General features: G+C 53.1%; 1 protein-coding gene across 2 annotated transcripts in view; it reads left to right on the top strand.

Annotated features, from left to right (window-relative positions):
• The window catches only part of ARHGEF18 (Rho/Rac guanine nucleotide exchange factor 18), an 80,909-nt gene that overhangs the window by 15,299 nt on the left and 41,841 nt on the right, over positions 1-23,769 (top strand). For both annotated transcript variants that reach the window (XM_059388903.1, XM_059388902.1), the window contains 8 exons: positions 2,100-2,359; positions 2,968-3,118; positions 3,788-3,902; positions 4,998-5,055; positions 5,368-5,412; positions 5,889-5,966; positions 7,270-7,372; positions 7,504-7,645. In XM_059388903.1, the coding sequence (XP_059244886.1) occupies positions 2,100-2,359; positions 2,968-3,118; positions 3,788-3,902; positions 4,998-5,055; positions 5,368-5,412; positions 5,889-5,966; positions 7,270-7,372; positions 7,504-7,645 (952 nt within the window). The remainder of the gene's footprint in view (positions 1-2,099; positions 2,360-2,967; positions 3,119-3,787; positions 3,903-4,997; positions 5,056-5,367; positions 5,413-5,888; positions 5,967-7,269; positions 7,373-7,503; positions 7,646-23,769) is intronic.

Raw genomic sequence — 23,769 nt, 5'->3', positions numbered from 1 at the left:
CCTGCCTCTCTGCCTACTTGTGATCTCTGTCGGTCAAATAAATAAGTTTTTTAAAAAAATCTTTTAAAAAATTAAATAAAATCACATTTATTAACATCACCACCTATCTAGCTAGTTAGCTATCTGCCTGCCTCTCTGCCTACTTGTGATCTCTGTCGGTCAAATAAATAAGTTTTTTAAAAAAATCTTTTAAAAAATTAAATAAAATCACATTTATTAACATCACCACCTATCTAGCTAGTTAGCTAGCTAGCTAGTTATTTATTTATTTATTTTAAAGTAACTCTACACCCAACATGGACCTTGAACTCATGACCCCAAGGTCAAGAGTCACATGCTCGGGGCTCCTGGGTGGCTCAGTTGGTTAAGCATCCGACTCTTGGTTTCAGCTCAGTTCATGATCTCAGGGTGCTGGGATCGAGCCCTCCATTGGGCTCTGTGCTCAGTGTGATGTTTGCTTAAGATTCTCTCTTTCCCTCTCCCTCTGCTCCTCTGCCTGCACTCACCTTTGTTTTCTCTCTCTCTGTGTTTTGAAAATAAATAAATAAACCTTAAAAAAAAAAAAAAGTCGCATGCTCTACCCACTGAGGCAGTCAGGCACCCCTCTTGTGGGTCTTTTGTAGAGTCCATGTGGAGGGCATATCCCCTCAGTAGCCCCTTCAGGTCACCAATTGGGACTGTCCATTGAGGGCTGCCTGAGACCACAGAGATGCTGGGGCCACGTCTCAGTATTGGCTTTGTAGGAAGCAATGCGAGAAGCCCACCCACTCTCCTACCCACCAAATCCTCTCTGAGGTCTGTCCCAACAAAGGTCTGAACAAGGAAAGTCCCCAGGGAACGGATCACGACAACCCAGAGGAAGAACCCTAGTCTCGAGGAGTCAGGAAGACAGCCTGGAGGGTATGCCCAAGCTGGCTTTTGAAGGATGAATAGGAGTTCTCCAGGCTGAGCTGTACGGGGGCTGGGAGAAGAGGTTTTCCAAGGAGAGGAAAAGGCAAGTTCCCTGACTAGGGGGGGGAAAGGCAAATAGAATGATTTGGAGGGCACGAGAGAAGAGAAAAGGGATAGGAAGAGAGAGACAGGAGAGAAAGAGCATAGGGCTTGCATCTGGACAGACCTGAGTTTGAGTCCGGCTCTGCCATTGGTTGGCCCTGTGTTCCGGGGCGGGTCTTCCTGCCTCCCTGAGCCTCAGTCTTTTGATCCGGAAAGTGGGTTAACAATGCCCCCTTGTGGTGGAGTGACTGCGGCAGTAAGGATAAGGCCTGTTTGGTTTGGGGTGGCAGGGTGGCAGTGTGTTCGCGGTTGGTGGCTGCCGCGTGGTCAACCACGTCTGTGGGTCTTCAGTGTCTGACGGGGCCTGGCACACTGCGGGCGGCCTGAGGCTCCAGAGGGGCCAGAAGTGGAGGCGGCTGACCCTGGAGCCTTTTGTAATGTGCCCCCTGAGCTCCTACCTGTCCTGGAGGGAAAGGGATTGGCTTAAGCGCTCTGGGGTCGGAAGGAGCAGAGCCAGGAACAGTGATGGGAGCCACGTGAGCGGTAGATCGCAGGGTCCAATACTGTTCTTATTTAACATTTTGGTAACTCGTTGGCTGGCGTGGATCTCCTCCTATTATCCGACTTTTAAAAACATACTGACACTAACCTGAGTGTGAGGGCACACCCTCTGAGTTTGTGCCCGAGGTGGGGTCCTGACCTGCCGAGATGCCCCACGCTGCCCAGGGACATTGACTGGGAGCCCCGACACGGCCTGAAACTCTGCATTAGTGTCCAGAATAACTTGGGCCTGCGCAGCTGCATTCGAAGACCTTGAACAAGCCCGGGCAGGGGGCAGGGCTGAGGTCAAGCCCATTAGAGGGAATGCCAGCAGTGAGGTGATTTCAGGTAGAAGCCCAGACCTCTGGCCCCTTTTCAGAAATGAGGCCTTGAAGGCCCAGGTTAGACGGAGTGCTGGGGGGCCTATCCCTATTCCACCCCACCTGCCACGAGCAGGGCGCTGAGCCCCGCTTGGATGGGAGGGCGCTGGGCAGGGACTCGGTGCCTGGGTGTCTGCTGCCATCCGTCAATGCCTTCCTCTCCCCTCCCCCAACACCGGCCAACAGGAGGACGGTATGCCTGGGCAGCTCGGGGACAGCATGGAGGACCTCAGCCTGGACTTGGGGGCCCTGCAGGGCAGCGAGTATCTCCAGGATCTGGGCCTTGGGACCTTTTCCCGCAGCCAGCCTGGGGAAGCCAGGGACAGCGGTCCCCCCAACGAAGAGGCCGGAAGAACATCGACCGTGTCCAGCCCCGCGGAGTCCCAGGGCCTGCCTCGGAGACGCAGCTGGGAGAGGTCGCGGAGCTGCTCCGAGAGCTGGCAGAGGTCAGCGCGTGCTGCCAACAGCCTTCCGTGACACACGCCTAGGACAGGGCAGGGCCGCACCCCTGCGGGCACACAGTCCTCGTGCTCAGGCCAGCACCCGCACTCTGAGTGAAACACACTCCACCCCAAAATGAAGACCGCGGGCTCACGCTGCGGGCACGCACAATCCCCAACGTGCACACATGCCCTGCAGGCTTGCACACGCACCCCGTCCACCCCATACAGAAAAGCCTCCGTGTGCGACCAGCAGGCGTGTGCTTGATTCCACACTCAGTAGGAGGCTGAGGCGGGCCACCCCCACCTGCCTCCCTTAACACCCTCCCCAACTCACTGCAAGTAGAAATCCAATATGATTTTTCTGCCATTCAAAGATGTTCAAAATGTGTCCACCATTCAAAGACACGGATCGCCCTGCAAATGCCCCAGCAAGGCTCCCCGGATGACCCCCGTGATGGAGGGAACCAAACACCCCTCCAGATTCTGACCACTCCTCCCTGCCTCAGAAGGATCACCCTGCAGGTCCCCCCAGACCCCTGGAGGCTGGCGCCGGGGCAACCGCTGATAGAAGAGACACCCTGAAGACCTGCCTTCCTCATTTCTTCCACCAGGCTCAGCCCTGAGGCGTCAGCTGTGAAGGAGGGGCCCTGTCTCCCTCGGACGCTGGCCAGCCTTGCTCTGAACCTGCCGGGAGAGGACCTGCAGGCCTGGACCCAGGAGTGTCTGTCTGGGGATGCGACCCCAGTAGAGCACCCAGGCAAGGTGGGTACAGCCTCCAGCCAGCCACCTTGACAATAAATAGCACAACTCTGGGCCCAGAGGCCAGCGTGGCGGATGGGAAGGAGCTCCTCACTGGTAGCTGGTGGGACTTACCTGTCAAGCGGGGCTGTCCTTGGGGTACCCCAAGATTAGGCAGTCCCCGAGTACTAAGAGTCCAGCCCCAGACTGAGGGTTCTTCGCCGGGGTGGGGGGCCCACGGGAGGGGATCCCCAGTTACAAGTACAACCCATGATCCGGGGGGTGGGGGAGATCGTCTCCGCATCTTTGCAGCTAGAAGGAAGCCCCGCTCGCTCCTGCCAGATCTTGTCTCAGGTCTGTGATCCCAGCCTCAAGGGCCGTAGCCCGTGTCTGGGGCATCTTTGCCCGGGACCATGACCTGGGGAGCGATCCCTGATGGGCTGGAATCTGGAGCTCAGAGTTTTGGGGCTCTAGCCCACAGCTGGGGACATCCTTGGCCAGGACTGCAACCCACGGCTGGGGAAGGTATGGCTCCAAGCTTCAGACGCTGCTGCAGAGGTCCAGCCCCATGCCCAGGGCTGAGCGGAGCCCCTGCCTGCGGCTGGAGGTGGTGGCTGTGGACCCTTCAACTGGGGAGCTTGCCGGCACCCCTTCACTGCCTCCCTAGCTTAGCGAGATGCTTATTCCCTGCAGGAATGTGACAGCCCTGAGAAAAGAGTGAGGTCACGGTCCGTTCCCGCGTCCTTCGATGAGATCAGCTCCCTGGAAATCTCTCCGGCTTTGGACGCGCCCAGTCCAACTGCTCAAGGTAGCCCAGCCAGGGGGGCAGGGAGGGTTCCCGCATTCAAACCAAAAGGGTGGGGGTTTCTGCTGAAGGGGTCCCTGGATGGGGCCCCAGATGGGCCTGAGGGAGGAAAGACCTACTGATGGGGGGCGCGGGGGCTTAGGGTCCCATGGGCAGGAACTGGGCAGAATTCCTGGGGTGGGGGTGGAGGGCGTGTGGACGGGGAGAGGCATCCAGCACCAGCCTCTCCCCTTCCCACCCCCAGGGTCTTCAGCCCCGCGGGACTGCACCACTATAATCCCTTTGCTCCCCTAGGGCTCATCTACTGTCTCTACCTCTCTCCCCTACTTTATGTCTCTCCTTATCTCTGGATCCCTGTCCTAACATCTTGTGTCTCTCTGCTTTCAGAGGGACCTGAAGTCTATAAACCCAAAGCTACCACTTTCCAGTAAGTCTCTGAGCCTGCGGCTTTCTCTGTAAGAATCAGGGGTGCCCAAGTGACTCTGTTGAGTCTCTGACTCTTGATTTTGGCTCAGGTCGTGATCTCAGGGTCAGGAGATGGAGCCCCAGGTTGGCCCTGCGCTCAGCTGGGAGTCTGCTTGAGATCCTTTCTCTCTCTCTCTCTCTTGCCCCTCCCTGCCCCGCTCTCTCTATAAAATAAATAAGTAAATCTTAAAAAGAAAAAACAAGAATGGAACAACAAGCGTATCTCCTTAGGGCTCCTTGGAGCGTCCACAGGTCCACAAGCAAAGCACTTGGCACATTGTCTACCATCTTAAGACCCAGGGGTGCACCCCCGACACTGGCTCTCTGCCCTCTTTTTTTTTTTTTTCATTTATTTATTTTCAGTATAACAGTATCATTATTTTTTCACCACACCCAGTGCTCCATGCAATCCGTGCCCTCTACAATACCCACCACCTGGCACCCCGACCTCCCACCCCACCCCCCACCACATCAAACGGCTCTCTGCCCTCTTGATGCCTCTCCCCACCGAACAGCAGGCCCTATCGGGAAGGTCTCCAGTTGTGCCAGATGGGTCACTGGGGACCCAGGCAGGGCTGGTCTGCCCCAGAGTCCTCTCACTCCTGTCTCTCCTGGGGTGGGGGCTGCTTCCAGGTTTGGAGCCCCCGGTGCTGGAGTGCATGGAAAAGGACCACGTGGAGCCCGAGCACGTGTGAGTGTCTCCCTGAAAGTGGGGCGGGGACCCCAGGGGACAAGCCGCGGGGTCATGGCTGGGGTCCCACCCCAATCCCCCATAACCTGGGGCTTCTCTCCCACACCATCCTTATCCCAGAGGAGACAACCAGGCCTCTCAGAAGGGTTCTCAATAAAGCATCAGGGGAAACGGGTTGGGTCTCCCAGTCAGGGTCTGCATCAGGACCAGGGGGCCCTGTTTGGGAATCATAGCTCGTCTGGGGGACCACGTCTATGACTTGGGGCACCTGTGAGCTGTTTTACCCACACTCCCCCCCTGCCCCCTGCCCAGGCTGATTGTCCAGCAGGTGCTTCAAGAACTTCGGCAGTACCATGGGTAAGTGTGGGGGAGCAGGGGCGGGAAGACAGACGCGGAGGACAAGTATGGGGGAGAAGCGGAGGGGGACAGTGCAGGAGTGGACAGGCGGGGCACAGGCGTGAAGAAGACAGGGAGACAGGGGAGAGAAACAAGGACCGGAGAGGTGGGGGGAGGGACTCATGTGGGCAAGGAGAAGGGACATGAGCCAAGGGCGAGTGAGGCCATGACGTACCTTCGTACAAATGAGAAACAGTGCCTCTTTCCCAAGACGCGGCCATTGGCTAGAAAATCTTCCTGACGTGCCGATTTTGTCTGACCAAGATGGGTTGCCCCCTTCTGCTGGAAACCCAGTCACAGTGACCATGGAGGGAGCACACAGTGGGAGGGATGGTGAGGTCTCCAGGGGGCACGGGGGGTTGAAAGAAGGCAGGAGATGGGGCAGCTGGGGAAGGAGAGGCCGCTGACCCAGGGGTCTGTCCGCTCTGACCCCGCAGGGCCCGGCAGAGGGCTCGCTTGCCAGGCAACCCCGGAGGAGCCGGCTCCAACCTCACCTGGTTCGAGTTCCTGTCTGAGTAAGTGTGCGGAGCTACCACAGGGGGGCGCTTTGGGCTGGGGCTTGCACTGATCTGCGCTCGCTTTCCCGCAGTCCTAAACTGGGGGTGGGAGGTGGAGCCCAGTCCCCTCCCTGGAACTGCCAGGGCAACGGTGGTGGTGGGGCCTGGGAAGGCTCCTCTTGCACGCTGGGAGGGCAGAGGAAGACTTCCTGGAGGAGGTGACGGCTTGAGCTGGTCTTCAATGGACGAGTAGGAGTTTGCCAACCCATGGAGAGGAGTATGGGGGAAATAAAGAGAAGCCTTCCTGGAGAAAGGGCAAGGCCTGAGGAATGGTGTCAGGTGGGGCTAGGAGAAGAGGGAAGGGGAGGGAAGTCAGCAGAGGCCAGGTCACCTCGGTGACCTTAGGGAGCACCAGTCTTCGGTGACTGATGATGGGGAGCACAGGCAGGGGCTGCAGCCTGGAGGTGTGGGATCTCCTGCTAGTAAACAGGTTCTACAGGCGCTGGGTTTGTTGGCGGCTGATATTATAATGAATACAGCTGATCCTTGAACAATGCGGGCTTGAAATACACGGGTCCACTGATATATGAATCTTTTTTTCAATAAATAGAATGTAGGGCTGTAAATATATTTTCTCTCCTTTACTTTATTGTTAGAACCCAGTACCTAATAGCTCTAACACATAGGATACGTGTTCATTGACTGTAGATGGTATCAGTAAGGCTTCTGATCAACAGTAGGCGATGAGTAGTTACACTGTGGGGAGTCAGAATTTATACATGGATTTGTGACTGTGCAGGGGGTTGGGGACCCTAGCCTCTATGTTGTTTAAGGATCAACTGTATTTATTAAATGAGGGGGTACCGCTAATCCAGTAGGGGCGTGACAGCGATCTGGGGCCAGAGTGTTAGGGGAAAGAGGGGAGCAGGATTTGAGAGAGATCCCAAAGGAAGAATGAGTAGGATTTGTAAGCTGATTAGATATAGGGGTTGGGGTGAATCAGAGGGAGGAGGCAGACATGGACAGAGCCAGGATATCCAGTCTTGCGCACAGAGGGACCCCCAAGCTTGAGACCACATTGCAGTACCCTCTGTAAACCAAGCCCCACAGTTCCTGGAACTTTGCAAATATTCATAAATGTTTGTTGAGTGAATAAGTGAGAGGCAGAAGAAGAGGGTTGAGAGACCACAGAAGAGAAACAGGACTAGGGGGTGCGGGGAGGAGACAGATTCCAGGTGGGGTCCAGGAGCAATTGGCAGGACAGGCTGAAAATGGCCCTCTGGCCCTGCTGTCCCCCCTCGTCCATCTTTCCTTCCCTTAGGAGCGAGGACGGCGCCAACAAGATTGAGCGGAGTAACAGAAGCACCAGGGTAAAGCGCAGACTGAGCTCCCTACGCTGTCGGGTCACCAGGCAGAAGGAGAAGGTCAGGGGGCTGGGCCAGGGACAGCCTCTACTTTCTCCAGTTTTTCAGTACGCCCCTGGCCCTGGAGCCCCATGATTCCAGGTAGGTCTGAACGCACGAGGCGTTCTAAGGTTCACTTCTGTCCCCCACAGGGGAAGAGCCCAGTGGTTCTAAAGGACAAGGGTCAGGATGCTAGAGAGAAGAAGGAATGTGTCAACGGGCATCAGCTGGCGCAAGGGACCTTCCTTGGCCACTCCAGCTGCCCTCTTTGTGGCAAACCCTTTCTGAGCTCTGGTAAGTCCCGCGGCTCAGCCCCGGCCCTCCGGGTGGCAGCCACTTTCTCATTCTCTCACGTGGCCTCCTTTGCCTGCGGCGTCCTCATCCCGTTTCTCACCCTTGCTGGAGGCTGACCTCAGCTCCCTGGAGAGCACCAGGTCCCTTAAGGGCAAGGACCATGTGATTACCTCAGGGCCCACAAAAACACCTCTAAATCTCAGTTTTTGTCACTGCAAAAACCCGAGGCGGTGCATCAGTCAGTGAGGGCTGCCTTGCAAAATACCACAATCTGGGTGGTTCCAACAGCAGAGCTGTCCCTTTCACCCTTGAACAGTGCAGGGGTTAGAGACGCTGACGCTCTGCCCTCCATACAAACACAGTCAACAACCACATACAACACTTAACTATCTTGACACAACAGACTAACTCCTCCCACCCCCCCAGAGGGGGTGGGTAGCCCCTTATTCCCCTTGACTTTTAATTTAAGAATTACAGAAAAGTGGAGAGAGCAGAGACGGTCCCCTTCTAACTTTCACCCAGATTCCTGTCGTGGTGGCATTTTCCGTGACCACATTACCTCTGTCACAACTCAGGAATCAACATTATACCGTATTATTGCCTCATGTGTCCCCAAGGTTTCCTCCTCCATTTGGGTTCTCTGTGTTTCCAGACGCAACTCAGAATACTATGTTCTCTCTCATCATCCTGTCTCCCTCGTCCCCCTGGTCGGTGAGGTTTCTCGGTCTTTCCTTATTGTTCGTGACCTTGACAGTCTTGAGAGGTATTAGCCGGATGTCTAGGACAATGCCCTCCCGCGCGCCCAATCTGGGTTCATCTGGTGTTTTCTCCTAATTAGGGTTATGGGTTTGGGAAACTTCTTGCCTCATCAGGTCAGGAGGTAAGTGCTACGGATCTCACATCCCTGAGGAAATGAACCCTCATTCCCTGGTTAAGACAACATCTGTCAGGTTACTGTTCTTTCTCTCTCCCTACTCTATTTGGAAGCGAGTGACTCAATCCAGCCTTCTCGCAGGGGGGTGGAGATCAAGCCCCCACCTCCTAGAGACAATATTTGACCTTCAGGACAGCCATTTGAGATCACAGAAGACCGGAGTGGGTGGAAAGGAAAAATAACGTGGGTTGCCCTTAGCGTGGTGCCTGGTACAAATGGGCAAGGGTAGCATCCCTTGTCATTGTCATCATCATTCCCCTGGGCTGCTGAGTTAAAGCAAGCAGCTAAATCACAGATCCACAACCCTGGGCTTTGACCGCAGCTCCCAGACTTGTGTAGGAGGCCCGTGGGGCCAGATCAGCTGTGGCTCACTCCCGACAGGCTGAGAGCTGGCACCTCCCAGGTATTGCCGGCTACACGCCTGTCACTACTGGAGGTATTCAAGGCCAGATGTTAGTGTCTGTCCCTTAGAGGAAATAGCCCCACAGTAAATCAAACAGAACAGGCAATGAGTCACACTCTAGGAAATTATGGCAGGTGGGTCACCAGGGCAGAGCTGAGATGCTTTCCCCAGAGACCAGCCCCACTGACAGAACACCGTTCCAGTGTTCTTCTTCTTCTTCTTTTAAGATTTGATTTATTTATTTGAGAGAGAGAGCACGCACTCAAGCAGGTAGCGTGGCAGAGGGAGAGGGAGAAGCAGAGCAGCAGACTCCCAGGTGAGCCAGGACAATGGCATCATGACCTGAGCCAAAGACAGACATTTAACTGACTTAGACACCCACGCACCCCTCCAGACAGTCTTATTACTGGCCTTGACCTCTGAGGTTCTTCATGATCTGACCTCCGCCTACCTGTCCACTTTTCCCTTCCACTACTCAGCCACCATGAAGTCTCGTGGCTGCCCACACGCACCTGCACCTTGCTCACTCAGTGCTGGTCCTGGAACTCCTTTGGCCACCTAACTCTTACTCACCCTTTAGAACAAAGCCAGGGCCACCTCCCCCAGGAAGCCTGGACTGTGGATGGGGTGACTATATCAGTGTCTGAATGTCTCTTGGGCCAGGTGCTCTCAGCCAAGAGGACATTGGCAATTATCTGGAGGCATTTTTTGTTGTTGTTGTTGTCAGGACAGGGGTACTGCTTGCCTCTAAGTGGATAGAGGCCAGGGGTGCTGTTCATCATCCTCCAATACACAGAACAGCACCCATCAACAAGTGACTATCCAGCCCCCCCGTTGTCAGTGGTGCCAAGACTAAGAAACGCTGCCACAGAGTTACATTCTGTGTCTTCTTAGCTCTTAGCAGAGTCCCGGGCCCATGAGAAGGGCATACTAAATGCACAATGGAAAGAACAAAGAAAGGCAAGAGACACCTCTCCTTGTTGCCAGGCTCCTTCAGAAAACTGGTTTCTACATTTAGGGGAGAACTATGTCAACCTGAAGGTTTCCGTGACCAAGGTAGCTATAGCAGTAAGCATCATGCCGCTTTTCCTGCTTAAAATCTTGGATGGCTCCCCACTGCCTTTGGAATAAAGTCCCAAAGTCATAGGCACTCCGAGAGTGAACATTTACACATCCATCAAGACCTCAAAAGTCTCTGTGTGAGGTTTCTGACCTCTGATGAAGCACGTCCTTACACTTCTGGAAACTCCAATTTCCTGGGCGTGCTCCCTCTCTCGACCCTGACAAAATGGACTTAAACTGGAGGCAGGTTCCTGGGGACTCCGCCATCCAGTTTCTGAAGTGAGGGCTCTCGGCCACAGATTGTGGGTATTTTGAAGTGAGTCTGGCTTGGACAGATCTCGGCCTGGTCGACTTGAATCTGGTGAAAGAGGTGTTTGGCTCCTCAACTGGGCACAGACCAACTGTCTCACCAGTGGCCAACCCGGATTGGAACAAGCAGCCTCAGAGCTGGCAAATCTGATGGCCCCTGAGGGGGTGGCAGCAATGGGGGGAGGCATCTGGCATGTGGGAAAACACCTGTGTTGGGGGATGGTCTGGCATGTATTTTAGACTCTGAATACCTGTGCCGGGGTATCTGACAGTATCTGTATTAGGGGTATCTAGTATGTGTTTTGGGGGATTATCTAAAGGTTTCCGAGTAGGGTCTCTGATTTGTTTCTATTTGGGGGTATCTGATGGCTCCTGGGTGAAGGCGTCTGGTACTTTGGGGTATTTTGTCATGTTTTTCAGATTCTGAACACTTCAGGGTAACTGACAGATCCAGACGAATGTCCTAATCTGACCTATTCAAGGGTACCGGAAAGCATGTTTTGAGTATCCGATGGCACCCGCCTGGGTGCTAGCATGTGTCAGGGGTATCTGGTACCCACGTTGGGCTGTCTGGGGCCATCTGAGAGGCTTACGGCTCATGTCCCCCAGATTTGTCTAGCTTCCTGTAACCTGCACGGCCCCTTCTTCTAAGGCGACGGGCCTGTTTTCGCCATCGCTTGCACGCTGCCCTCAGACTTCTCGCCCCGGGCTCAATCCCCTTAGCCATGCCCAGGCGCCCGCAGATCCCCCGCTCCAGGCACCCCTGATTCCCTCAAGACGCCCCCCATCCCCGCGGACTCGCCCCCGAGGATCGCCCTCACCCCCTCCGCAGAGACCCTCCCGGCTAAGTCCACGGGTCCCCCACAAGGCCGGGAGGATCTCTCCTGACCCCTCCCTCAGGGTCAGCCAGAAACAGCCCGCAGTTCCCGGGACCCGCAGACCCGCGGGCCACGCCCCCTTCCGTGCCACGCCCTCTGGCCCGCCCTCGGGGCGGGGACACGCACGCGCAGCTCGCGCGCGCGGCTTCCCGCTTCCGGCCCCGGGCTGCGGGTTGCTGTGGATCCGGGGAGGCCGGGCGGCAGCGGTGGCGGCGGCGAGCGGCCTGCAGGGGACCCGGCCGAGGTGAGGGCAGAGGGGCGGGCCCGAGGTGAACGGAGCTCGGGAGGGAGGCCTCGGGCCCCGGGAAGGCGCCGGCGGGCCCCGGGGGCGGCCTCTGGTGCGGGACCCCCGGGGCTGCCTCAGCCTCCGGCCGAGCCCCCGTGGACCCTCCGAGCCGGCGGGCGGGTCCTGCAGCTCCGGCTGTCCCTTCAGTGCGTCTGGGCTCTGACTGGCGAATGCAGGGGTGCAGACGACTCCCGCCGGCGCCATCCGAATTCCAGCCCTTGGGCGGTGCAGCCTGCCCCGGCGCGGGAGAGGGAGGTCACCGGGCTCGAGGTTCAGGAGCGCCCGGGGCAGGACCGGGGATGTCGTGATAACCGTGAGCAGTAACCAGCGCCGTGGTGCTTGGGCCTCTGCGGAGAACTCACTCCCTGGAGTGGACCCCCTCGTTGCTGGGGAGCTTTGGGGTAACAGCTATAACAGCTATACGGAGCGCGCGTGCTTTGGATCTTCCGTTGCTGGTGCGGGGCAGCTTTCGCTGCAGGGAGAAGCCAGAGGCCCTTGATCCTTGCTTGGTTTGTGGTCGTTGACTTCCCCGTCTTTTTTACCTGTTGCTCTGTTGAGATGGAAGCCCTAGGAGAGATGGCTGGTGCAGAGTGCAAAAAGTTTTGTTGGGAGGGAAAAAAAAAAAAAGTTTTCTATAAGTTGTACCCTGGAAGCGAAGGACACAATTCTCCCCTCCGTTCGCCTCATTCGGGGAGAGTGGCACTCCAGCCAGAAGCCTTAAAGCCCCTTTTTTCTTCTTGTTGGGTAGAGGGAGTTCAGGACACCATGAACAGCCCCATGGCCAAGGGCAATTTGGGATTGATTTTGTAGGTATCTGGGTGAATGATTAATCCTGAAGCTGCGTGGAGTAGTCTCAAGAGCTCAGGCTTGAGTGTCAGATAAGCTCTGGGTTCTGGTCCCTGTTCCACATCTTAGCCATATAACCTTGCTAAGCCTCAGTCGCCCCATCTTTAAAATGGGAATAAGGATTGGGTAGAGAGTCCATGAGTGCATAGCAGAGAGAGTGGCATATAGTGAAGGATCAGTAAATGTTGTATATCCTGTGTCTATGTGCATGCCCCCAGACCTGTATTTTTAGGCTGACATTGCAAATAATAAAGAGTCTGGAAAACTTAAACATCTTGGTGGTTGTTTGGACGGGGTCAGAGTGTACGCCTTATCAGTCGTTTGCTGTCTTATGGGTCAAGCCCTTTGGAGAAAAAGGTTGTTCTAAAGCTAGTAAGAGCATAACGCCAGAAGGCGTAATAAATTCAGTCCTTGTAAACACAATATGTTTTGGGTTTATGCAGCTTATTTTATTTTAAATGGCATGCATAGAGAAACGGAAAAAGCGATAAAAGCGATCCTTCTCTCTCTGCCTCTCTCTCTCTCTCTTTTTTTTTTCTCAGTTGACTTGAAAATGCCTCCACTTTGAAAGCTCAAGTGGCACGTACATTGTTTCTGGCATCAGCTGTGTTATAATTTTCATTCTTGTCACACAGTAGCAATTACCACTGGCTGCAGGGCCATTACCCTTGTCACCAGCCCCTGGAACTAGGGCTGTGGTCACCAGCTGTGCCTCCCTGGGTGTTTACCTACCACATGTTCAGCATATTTCTGATCCTTGTGTCAAGGTCTCCTTCTTCGTTCTTACTCATTCACCCTAGGTCCTGTTTCCATTTCTTCAAATTCCTTCTAAGACTTCCAGAACCTTTTCATCTTGGCTCTCTTAAGTAATTTAAAACTTTACACCTAGGCCAAAGGATTTGTTTCTTTGTTATTTATTAGTTGAGTTCTACTGCACCCCACCCCACCCCCTGTGCCAAAAGTGGTGGAGAGCTGCTGTGTTTTGAAAACCCTTTCTCCAGGTGCAAACTAATTCCTCTCACAGCTCCTGAGCTGCCTGTAGGAATTTTCTGGAGGAGGAATGTGACAGATGGGGGGAGGGGGCGAACTGATGAAAATAATGTCCTCAGTGAAAGGGCTCCTGCTGCAGTGCTTAATTTTTGTTTTTAAAATTGCCCTTGAAGGGAATTGCCACCTGGGTGGCTCAGAGGGCTAAGCATCTGCCTTCAGCTCAGGTCATGGTCTCAGGGTCCTGGGATGGAGCCCCACATCAGGCTCTCTGCTCAGCAGGGAGCCTGCTTCCCCCCTCTCTCTCTGCCTACTTGTGATCTCTCTCTGTCTATCAAGTAAATAAATAGAATCTTTCAAAAAAAAAAAAAAAAAACCTGCCCTTGAAGTGTAAAATTCAGCTTGCTTCCTTCTCCCCTCTTGTTCTGAGTTAGTTTTCTTGGTTGTGTTCAAAGTAGCAAATACACAAGATAATTTACATCATATTTTGAAAAAAAAATGTTGCCAAGATTTAACTAAGAATATACATTGAATACATCGTGGGTGGTTACATTTTAAACTCATGCCACTCCTCTTTTGCCCTTAATATAGCAACTTTATTGAGCTGTAATTCACGTACCATAAAATTCACCGTTTTAAAGCGTGCCATTCAGTGGATTTTTCACAGAGTTATGCAACTGTCACACTATCTAATTCAGGACATTTTATCATCTGGTGGTTCTCGTGGGTGAGTTTCAGGAGGTGAGAAAGGCCAAAGAAAGAGGTGGTCTAGGCAGGTGCCCCGTGGCTCCATTGCAGCATTCGACAGAAGGAGGGAAGGACCACATCAAAGTACTTGGCTGGAATCCAGCATGTTCCTGTGCACAAGGACATTTATGTACTGTTTATGGGCCCCTCGGATTTGCCGAGATTACTTTGGCAGAGCGAAATTGACTTGAGGAAGAATAGTATGCGGTGAAGCCATCCACAGTAGCTCCCCAGCCCCACACAATACTGAAATGGATGGTGACTGACCAGACATAATGTAGAGTCAAAAACCAGCATCTGTGGGCATAGGAAGCAGGATAACACCAGGATATGGTGATTGGTGGCCCCTGTGATCTGCAGTGTCCACTTGGAGGCTCCTAATCAAAGAATTTAAAGAGAGATGGGAAGATGGAAAAACTGAGGACCCCCCCCCATATACCGCCGGAGGGGCTGTATGAGGGGGCAGCCACTGTAGGACTGAGGACCCCCCCCCCCATATACCGCCGGAGGGGCTGTATGAGGGGGCAGCAGTCTGGCAGTTCCTGGAGAAGTTAAACACAGAGTTACCGTATGATCTAGAAATCCCATTTCTAGGTAGATGCCCAAGAGGGATGAATATAGATCCGTACAGAAACTGGCACACAGGTGTTCCCAGGAATGTTATTCGTAGTAGCCATGAAGTGAAAACAACCCAAGTGTCCCATCAGATGAACGGGAAAAGTGAAACGTGCCGCAGCCGTACAGTAGCATTCAGCAGTGACAAGGCGTGACATTCTGATACCTGTTACAACACGGGTGAGCCTTGAAAACGTCGCGCTATGTGCAAGAAGCCAGTCCCAAAAGGCTGTGGATCTTCTGATTCCATTTATGTGAAGTATCCAGAACAGGCCGATCTGTGGAGACCAAAAAAAAATAGATTAGCAGTTGTTTGGTCTGGAAAGAGGGGACCAGGGAGTAACAGCCAAGGGATGCAAGGTTGCTTTCAGGGGTGATGAAAATGTTCTAAAATTGTGGTGGTCGATGCACAACCCTGGACACACTAAAAGCCATCGACTCATAACTCTGTAAAAGGGTGAGTAGTATGTATGTGAATTCCAGGTCCGTAAAGCTGTTGCGTAAGAGAGGCAGACAGGAGCGCCTGGGTGGCTCAGTGGATTAAAGCCTCTGCCTTTGGCTCGGGTCATGATCTCAGGGTCCTCGGATCGAGCCCCGCATCAGGCTCTCTGCTCAGTGGGGAGCCTACATCCCTCTCTCTCTCTCTGCCTGCCTCTCTGCCTACTTGTGATCTCTGTCAAATAAATAAATAAAATCTTTTTTAAAAGAGACAGAGAGAGGCAGACAGAACACAGGCTGAGAACTAGAAGCACAATGGAAATGGTTATGGGCATGGGACAGAATCGCAAGAAGTGGTTTGAAACTAGGAAGCTAGAAATTCAAGGGGAAATGATAAGAAAATCCGGAAGAAACAGGGAGCACCTCTCCAGCACGAGTGGGAGCCAGGGAGCACTGAGTTGGGTATCTTACAGGCTGACGTGCACCGCGGAGGACTTTATGGCCCTAGCCATCAGTGGGTGGAGGTCAGCTTGGAAAAGGCAGAGGCTGGAGACAGGGAAGTTCTTTGAGAAATGACCTGGGCCTAAACAGGGACCGTGTGGGAAGAGGCCAGACTTTCATCTGTGCAAAGGGGGGTGTGTCAGGGCTTCGATGGCATTGTGGGAGAAAGTGAGGTGTAGGCGACCAGGTAGGTGATGGGCCCCGAGGTCATGGGCTAGCAGGACTCTTCTTACGCAGCAAGGCTGGCCTGAGGCATGTAGGTGCTGCAGTGTGACCAGTTTGGACCTCCCTTGAGTTTATCTTGCCCTGGAGAGGGGGAAGCTGTGTTCCCTGCCCTGCAATCAGGGTCTCTAACCCTGAGCCACCATCCCACCCCCAGCCACATCCACCCCATCCCAAGGCTTCCAGGGTCTAAGCAGTAAAAGTAGCCCTTCATAGACCCTCGGGGGCCCTGAGGTTGGAGTGCTCAGGGATGGAGTGGAGGCTGGGCAGGCTAGCAGTCGCCCGCGGGGGGTGGAGGTACGAGGGAGAGAGGCAGAGGACCTGGCCGCGAAGTGATGCGAAGCCCATCGGAAGAGAAAACAGAGTGACTCTGATGGTAGAGCCATGATCTGGTTAATGTGCTTATGTAACGAGAGGCGGCGCCTTGGGAGTCAGACTCCCGTAAGCCCTTGCAGTTGCAGGGCTCTCCTGTCCGCTCGCAGCGGCCATCAGCCACCCCCCTCCCCGTCCCCCATCCCGGGACTGGGAGCCTGGAGGGAGCGCCATCTGTGTCTCTCCTCTGTGCCATGACTTCTGGCCCACCGCCTCTCCCACCACACAGACGTGACGAAAACATCATAACTGGTGTGGTGGGCAGGACAGTGGCCTGCAGAGATGCTCGCATCCTAACCCCCAAGACTCGCAAACATGTGACTTTCTATGGCAAAGGGGACTTTGCAGATGTGATTGAGGTTTCGGGAGATGGCAGGTGAGCCTGGATTATCCGGGTGAACCCAGTGTCATCCAGAGGGTCCTTGTGAGAGGGAGGTGGGAGGGTCCGGGTCCAGGAAGGAGGTGTGATGGCGGAAGCCGAGGTCAGAGGTCAGAGGTCAGCGTAGGAGATGGAGGGAGGGGCGGGAAGCCCAGGAGGGCGGGTGCCACTAGCAGCTGGAAACAGAGGGGAAACGTGTTCTCCCCTAGAGCCTCCAGGAGATGGCAGCCCTCCCGACCCCGCTCATGCCCTCCAGCCCCACCGGAGAATAGCCTCAGTGTTGTTTTCAGCCACTGTTTGTGGAAATCTGTGACAGCAGCCAGTTGGGAATGCCCACACCCACTTTCCAGCTCCAGTGCTCCAAGGCTCAAATTCTCATTTGACTCAGGACCTGCCCTGCCCCCTACCCTCTCCAGCATTTCCTTCTCCTGTGGAAGTTTCTAGAACTCCACGCTGGCCTCACTCAGGGTTCTGTGTGCCTCCAGCCGGGCCACTCCCATTGCCCCTTCTCTAGACACATGCGCACAGGGGAGCACCGTGAGCAGAAAGATGGTAGCAGGGAGCTCAGGCCTGCTTCTGTGGTACCACAAAAGCTACTTAGGCCCTTGGATCCTCAGTTTCCTGGCTCTAAAATTACCAGTCTAATAGCATTCCTTGTTTCATAGGGTTGTGGTTACTTGTGAAGGGCTCCGCAGTGTCTGGGTGTGTCCATCCTTTCCTTCAGCACCGGGGACCAGGGACCCGAGTTGCCACAATGAATACAACTTAGCTCTTTTTTTTTTCTTTTTTAATCTGAAAAATATAACTTTGTTAACAAGATGCGGAGTATATGTACAAGTCGATAAAAAGAAATTGTTAAAAAATGAAGCCCCACCACTGTGGGTTGCTCCCAAAATCTGAAGATTAATTATAAGTCACATCTTGTAAATTAGTGCTTTTAAGTTTGTCATTAGCTCCACCCGGCTTACAGGCAGGAAGCTAAAACCTTCCTTTTGGTGTTTCTCCCTCTTCTAGAATGTCCCAAAAGCCCTGATCAGAGGGGAAGGCCTTCCAGTTTCCCTGCTGTCCACAACTTGGCATTCTGCTGCTGCTTTTTTTTAAAAATGGGGCTATTACAATTCACATACCATAACATTCACCACTTGAATGTGTATGATTCAGTGGCTTTTAATATATTTATATGTACTCCTCACCCCATTCTCTTCACCCCAAAAGGAAACCAAGTAGCCATGAGCAGTCACTCCCCATATCCTGTTCCCAAGCCTCCGGCAGCCATGATTGTGCTTTCCCCCTGAAGATGTTCCAAACTGGGGTAGCTTTCCATTGGTCAAGAAGGTTCCCCTTGTTGATGGGCCAAAAGATAGGGGCTTCTGCGACTCTACAGTGTGTTTGGTTTTGACCATGACCATGAGGAAAACCAACATTTTATGACATTGTGATCTTGTAAGCACATACATACACATACAATCGGATCCAGAGTTTCAGCAAAGAATAAGAATACTCATCTTCCTCACTCAAGATCGTCTCTGGCATTTTCTGTCCTATTTTATTTTGCGGGAAACTGTTTTCCCCAACTCGCGAAGGGGTCACCGTCCTCAGTGTCAGAACAGTGCCTTGGGATCCCAGTGCACCATGCCTTAGGAAGAACGTTTAGCAAAAGAGGGAGCATTTGGCAGTACAATTAATAGCTTGGACTTCTGAGAAGCGTACTAGTTTCTTAGGACTGCTGTAACAAATTGCTACCATCCCAAGTAACTTAAAATAACAAATTCATTCTCTCACCATTCTGGAGGCTAAAAGTCCGAAATCGAGGTATCCGTAACACTGCACTCCCTCCAAAGGCTCTAGGGAAGGATCCTGGAAGGCTGCCCGAGGCGTTGGGTCCTTGGCTTGTGGCTGCATTACGCAGGTCTCTGCCTCTGTATTCACTTGACTTTTCTCTCTCTGTTTGTCTCTGTGTCTGTGTCTCTCTGCATCCAGAGCTCCCTCTTGGCCTTGTAAAGATGCCAGTCACTGGATCACCCTTAATCCAGGACGATGTCATCTTGAGATCCCTGAGTTAATGGTATCTGCAAAGACCCTTTTTCTGAATGAGGCCACATTCCGTAGAATTTTGTAGAATTCCGTGAATTCTGAGGGCACCGTATTCACCCAACCGCAGAAGCCTCCTATTTCTAGTGACTCGTAAGGGAGAACAAGTGGACAAGCTGATAGTCTTCATTTCTTAGATTCCTTACAGACATAGTAATTTTCACATTATTTAAAGTGAAATGAAGCATTGGACTTCAGCTCATGCTTGGGAACCCAGCAAGTGAGGAGAGGAAAGCAGAGGAGAACTTAAGAACTAGTTTCTTGCCTGAAAAGCTTCTAAATCTGGTTCCTCTGAGAATACCATTTGCCATATGGTATAAAGAGGTGCCTGGTGCTACCATACACTGAATGTTTGCTTGTTTGCTTGTCTTTATATAATCTGTTCCTTTCCCTCATGCGTTCAAAGACCACCTTCATCAAATACAAAAGTTTTATCAATTTAGAGAAGCAAAAATAGTTCCATCTGCTTGGCCTGGCACCTAGCTTACATAAGTACACGAAACTGCTTTCTTCCTGACCTTGAGACGTGAAATAGATTAAAATATATTCACACTCACACCTTTGCAGGACTAGAAGGAATACTAATGAAGGTCTTTGCAAGGTTTTGGAATTTTCCTAATATAGGAGCTGGTTGCCGACTTGCGTTAACTGTTGTAGCTGGTGTCCTTAGTAGTGACGGGATCTTGAGATGCTCAGAAAGCAACTGGGTACCTGTTTCTACCAGCATAGATTGTCTCAGGGCTCTGGAATTCAGTAATGACTTCGCACAGTTAATCCACTCCACTGCTTCCTTTATTCCATTGCCTTCCATGTGTCGGGGATTAAAAATGGGAGCTTCTCGCGCCACATGAGCCCCGCTGGGTGCATTCTGGTTGTTGGAACAGGCCCTCCCTTCCAGAATGAACCAAGCAGAGAAGGTAGACCAGGAATCAGCAGACTTCTCCTGTGAAGAGCCCCACAGTAAATATTTGAGACTTTGCAGACCTCACAGCCTCTGCCGTGGCTACTCCCCAAAGCAGTGCCAGACAACAGGGAAGCAAGTGGGCGTGGCTGTGTTCCAATAAAACTTTATTGACAAAAATAGGTGGCTGGCCCGCAGGCTGGAGCTTGCCCACGGCTGCAGAAGACTCGTGGTTTTTAGCATTCTGTGTCTAGGGCTGTGACTCCGATGTTGTAAATTTGGTGAGGGACGCGGGTGAAGGGGACAGGGCATCCTCTAAGATGTGCATCAGCACTGGGAACCCCTTACGGAGGGTCCTTCTGAGCCTCGACACCCCGCCACCTTTTCAGTTGTCTTTTTTACAGAAATGCAGTGTCCTTGAATAATTGCGCAGGTCACTGAGAGCAGACAGGTTTTTTTCTGGCATCACGTGTGCATGTTTTTCTTCCTTGCCTTCTACGTTTAACAGAATGCTTTTTATTTGGTGAAGGGGAAACCCACTGGACGCTGCTAAGTGTTTGATTTCCTCTGCCCTCCTCATAGCCACCTCTGCTAACATTTGCTCTTTATTTTCCAAATAAAAGGTTTATGTAGGGGTGCCTGGGTGGCTCAGATGGTTGGATGTTTGCCTTTGCCTCGGGTCATGATCTCCAGGTCCTGGGATCGAGCCTTGCGCCACACATCACCACCCCCATCCCCATGGCTGAGCCCTCCCCACCAGCTCACATGCTCTCTCTGTATCTTCCTCTGGAATAAATAACTAAGGCTTAAAAATACATAATAGCAATAATAAGGCCAGTTGGGGTTTTCTGGAAGATTTCAGATGTGCAGTAGTGACACCTGAATTAATCTTTTCAAAATCACTTGTTTTCATTAAAACGTTTTTCAGCTGCATCATTTTGATTTCGGTACGGTCCCTTGAATTAACATAAGTGTTTTTTGTTGTTGTTTTTTAAGATTTTATTTATTTATTTGACAGATAGCATAAGTAGGCAGAGAGGCAGGCGGGGTGGGGGAGCGGGGAAGCAGGCTCCCTGCCGAAACAGAGAGCCCGATGCGGGACTGGATCCCAGGATCCTGGGATCACGACCTGAGCCGAAGGCAGCGGCTTAACCCACTGAGCCACCCGGGCGCCCTGACATAAGTGTTTTAAAACACCAAGGAGGAAAGCAGGGCGGCCCTTCCTGGCGAGGCCCAGGGGAGTGGCTGGCATTGTCTTGATGGGACCCCTACAGATCGGCATCTGGCCTTGTACCCCGGCCACAAGGCATGGCGTAGGGAATATTCACATGGCATAGGTTTTTCAGGGTTGGAACTGCCGATGGCTGATGCTAAAGGTACTTCCTTCCTGACACCAGAAGTCATGTGAACTTGAGCAAAGGGGAGCGGGTGATTCATGGGACAGGTCCAGGCAGTGCAGGGCATCCGCTCCCCATCCTTAGCTCTGCAGGCTTTCTCCGATCTGTAAGTAACGAAGGGGAACACCAAGTTTCTCTTATTTTAGCAGTCCCCCTCCGGCCCTGAGCTCGCTTCTCTGTCCCTCTGACCAGCTTCGCCCCTCATCGACCCCACACTGAAAAGGTCATTTCTACTGGTGTTGATGTCATCCTTTAGGAGTGGTTGTTACTGGTTCTGTCTCGGTAGAATGTTCCAGAGCCACCTGCACCTGGCTGGCCCCTGTGAACTGGTTGAACTTGTTCATCAGAATGAGTTGAAACACCCGATGGAGCAGGTTTTTGTTCCCATATTTCCACTGACCATCCTCGTTAATCGCTAAGGGCGCTTGGAGGAGAGGGCGCGAAAACGCAGCGGCAGGACCCCCTTCCAGACCATGGGGGAGCCCTGCACAGTTCCCTGGGTACCAGTCTGGTACTAGGCAGTCTCCTGATGAGCCTAGTGGGTCCAGTCATGCCGAGAAAGGCCAACAGTGAAAGCGGACAGAAGTTCTTAAGTGGTGCCTTGTGTTTCCCTTCTGTCTTGGGGAAGGCCAGGTTCCTGGGAGAAAATCCAACTCCATGATGGCCGAGCGGCAGCCGCTCTGAAATTCAGGTCCCCTGCAGGACTAGTTATATCTTTAAAGACCAAACAAACAGAAAACACGTTAACCATTTTTCAGTGTCTTGTTCAGCAGCGGAAGTGTCTCCTTGTTGGGGTACTGTTCCTTCTACCCCTCTCCAGAACATGTTTGTCTTCCCCAAACAGAGACCCCGCCCACATGGGACACTGGCTTCCGTTCCATGCCCGTGGCACCTGCAGTCTCCTTCCTGTCCCTCTTGATGGGACTCCTCTAGGGACCTCACAGAAGCAGAACCTGACCGTGTTTGCGCTCTTGCGTCTGGCTTATTTCATCGAACACAGTGTCCCCAAGACTCACCCGTGTTGGAGCCGGTGGCAGAAAGGTCTTCCTTTTTCAGGCTCAGTCATAGTCTGTCGTATGGATGGGTCCCATTGTGTTTATCCGTTTCCCCGTTGAGGGACACGTGCGGTGTGGGCACCCTGTGGCCGCTGGGGATAGTAATGCTGTGAACACGGGTGTGCAAGGATCTGAGTGTCTGCCTTTCATTCTTTCGCATCTACACCCAGAAGTGGGATGGCTGACGCTTGCAGTTCTGTCCGACTGTTTGAGGAGCCGCCAAGCTTGTCCACAGCAGCCGCACCATTTTCCCCTCCTACCAGCAGTCCCTGAGGGTTCCAGTTTCTCCACATCCTCATCAACACTGGTCATTCCCCATTTTTAAAAATGATAACATCGCCGTGGGTGTGAAGTGGCTTCTCGCCGTGGTTCTGGGTTGTATTTCCCTAATGATGGTGCTGTTGACCACCTGTCTTCTCGTGTGGCTGTTGAACGCCTCTGTATCTGCTTTGAGTCGTGTCTTTTCAAGTCCTCTGTCCACTTTTGTCTCGGGTAGTTTGTTTTCTTCAAGGGTTCTCTCTACTGGTCGCCTCTGATGCCATAGGGTTTTGCCAAGAACTGAAAGCAAGTGTTATGTGCCTACAACCTTTGACAGAGGTGGTAGGGGTCCCAGGCCCAGGCAGGAAGCAGAACTGGCGTGGCGTGGCCTCCCAACCACAGACCAGCCTACTCCTTCCACTGAAGAGTGGGCATTTTTTTTTTTTAGATTTTTATTTATTTATTTGAAAGACAGAGATCACAAGTAGGCCGAGAGGCAGGCAGAGAGTGGGGTGGGGGGAGCAGGCTCCCTGCTGAGCAGAGAGCCTGATGCGGGACTGGATCGCAGGATCCCGAGATCATGTCCTGAGCTGAAGGCAGAGGCTTAACCCACTGAGCCACCCAGGCACCCCAAGAGAGCACGTTTTAAGAGGCATCAGCAGTCATGAGCCCAAGAGCCAGTGTGAACCATTAGGAAGCAGTCGTGACCCGTGAGCCTGGTGTCCTCTTCTAGTGACACGACCCGCCCAGCAGACTGGTGAGAGGAGGTGGAAGGTGTGGAAGTGGGGGGGCACCTGATCCAGGCCCCCGTGACATTCTTGGGGTGGGATGAGAAGCGCACAGAAGTGTTACGATAATCCTGAGCTAATCATCCTTTAGCCAGGCTCATAACTAGTTGGATGAAAGTTCCCGAAGGGTGTTAATTAGTGTCCCGGAGTCAACTGAGGGGGACACCGCCCCTGGGTTCCATCCTCTGCTCTGTCCTGACTGGCTGTTTGCTCTGTAATTTAGAAAGATGAAAGATGTAGAAAGTTCAGTTATCAAAGCTGGGGATCGCAGCTAGAGGGGTGGCCTTCCTCCCAGTGTCACGGAGTCAGGGCGCAGAAATCTCAGCACCTGAAAGAACTGGTTGAAGGCAACGAGGTAACGTGAGGAAGGAGAGCCTGTCCGTCTCCGGGCCTGCCTCTGAGTCATCGCTTCCCAGTCTGGCACCCTGGACGTTGGGGGCCAGGGGAGTCTCTATGGGGGGGCCCTCCTGTGCTCACGGGATGTTGAGCAGCATCCCTGGGGCTGACCCACTCAGTGCCAGGAGCTCCCCTGCCATCATAACAGTCCAGAATATTTGCAGACAATGCCGCATGTTCCCCGGGGCACAGAATGCCCCCTGGTTGAGAACCACCAGTCCAAATAAGCTCCTCCAGAATCAGGACCAAATGACAACCT

The sequence above is a fragment of the Mustela nigripes genome, chromosome 2 (assembly GCF_022355385.1).
Source record: "Mustela nigripes isolate SB6536 chromosome 2, MUSNIG.SB6536, whole genome shotgun sequence".
NCBI classification, from domain to species: domain Eukaryota; kingdom Metazoa; phylum Chordata; class Mammalia; order Carnivora; family Mustelidae; genus Mustela; species Mustela nigripes.
The sequence above is the reverse complement of the archived record's forward strand: the minus strand, read 5'-3'. Positions and strand labels throughout refer to the sequence as shown.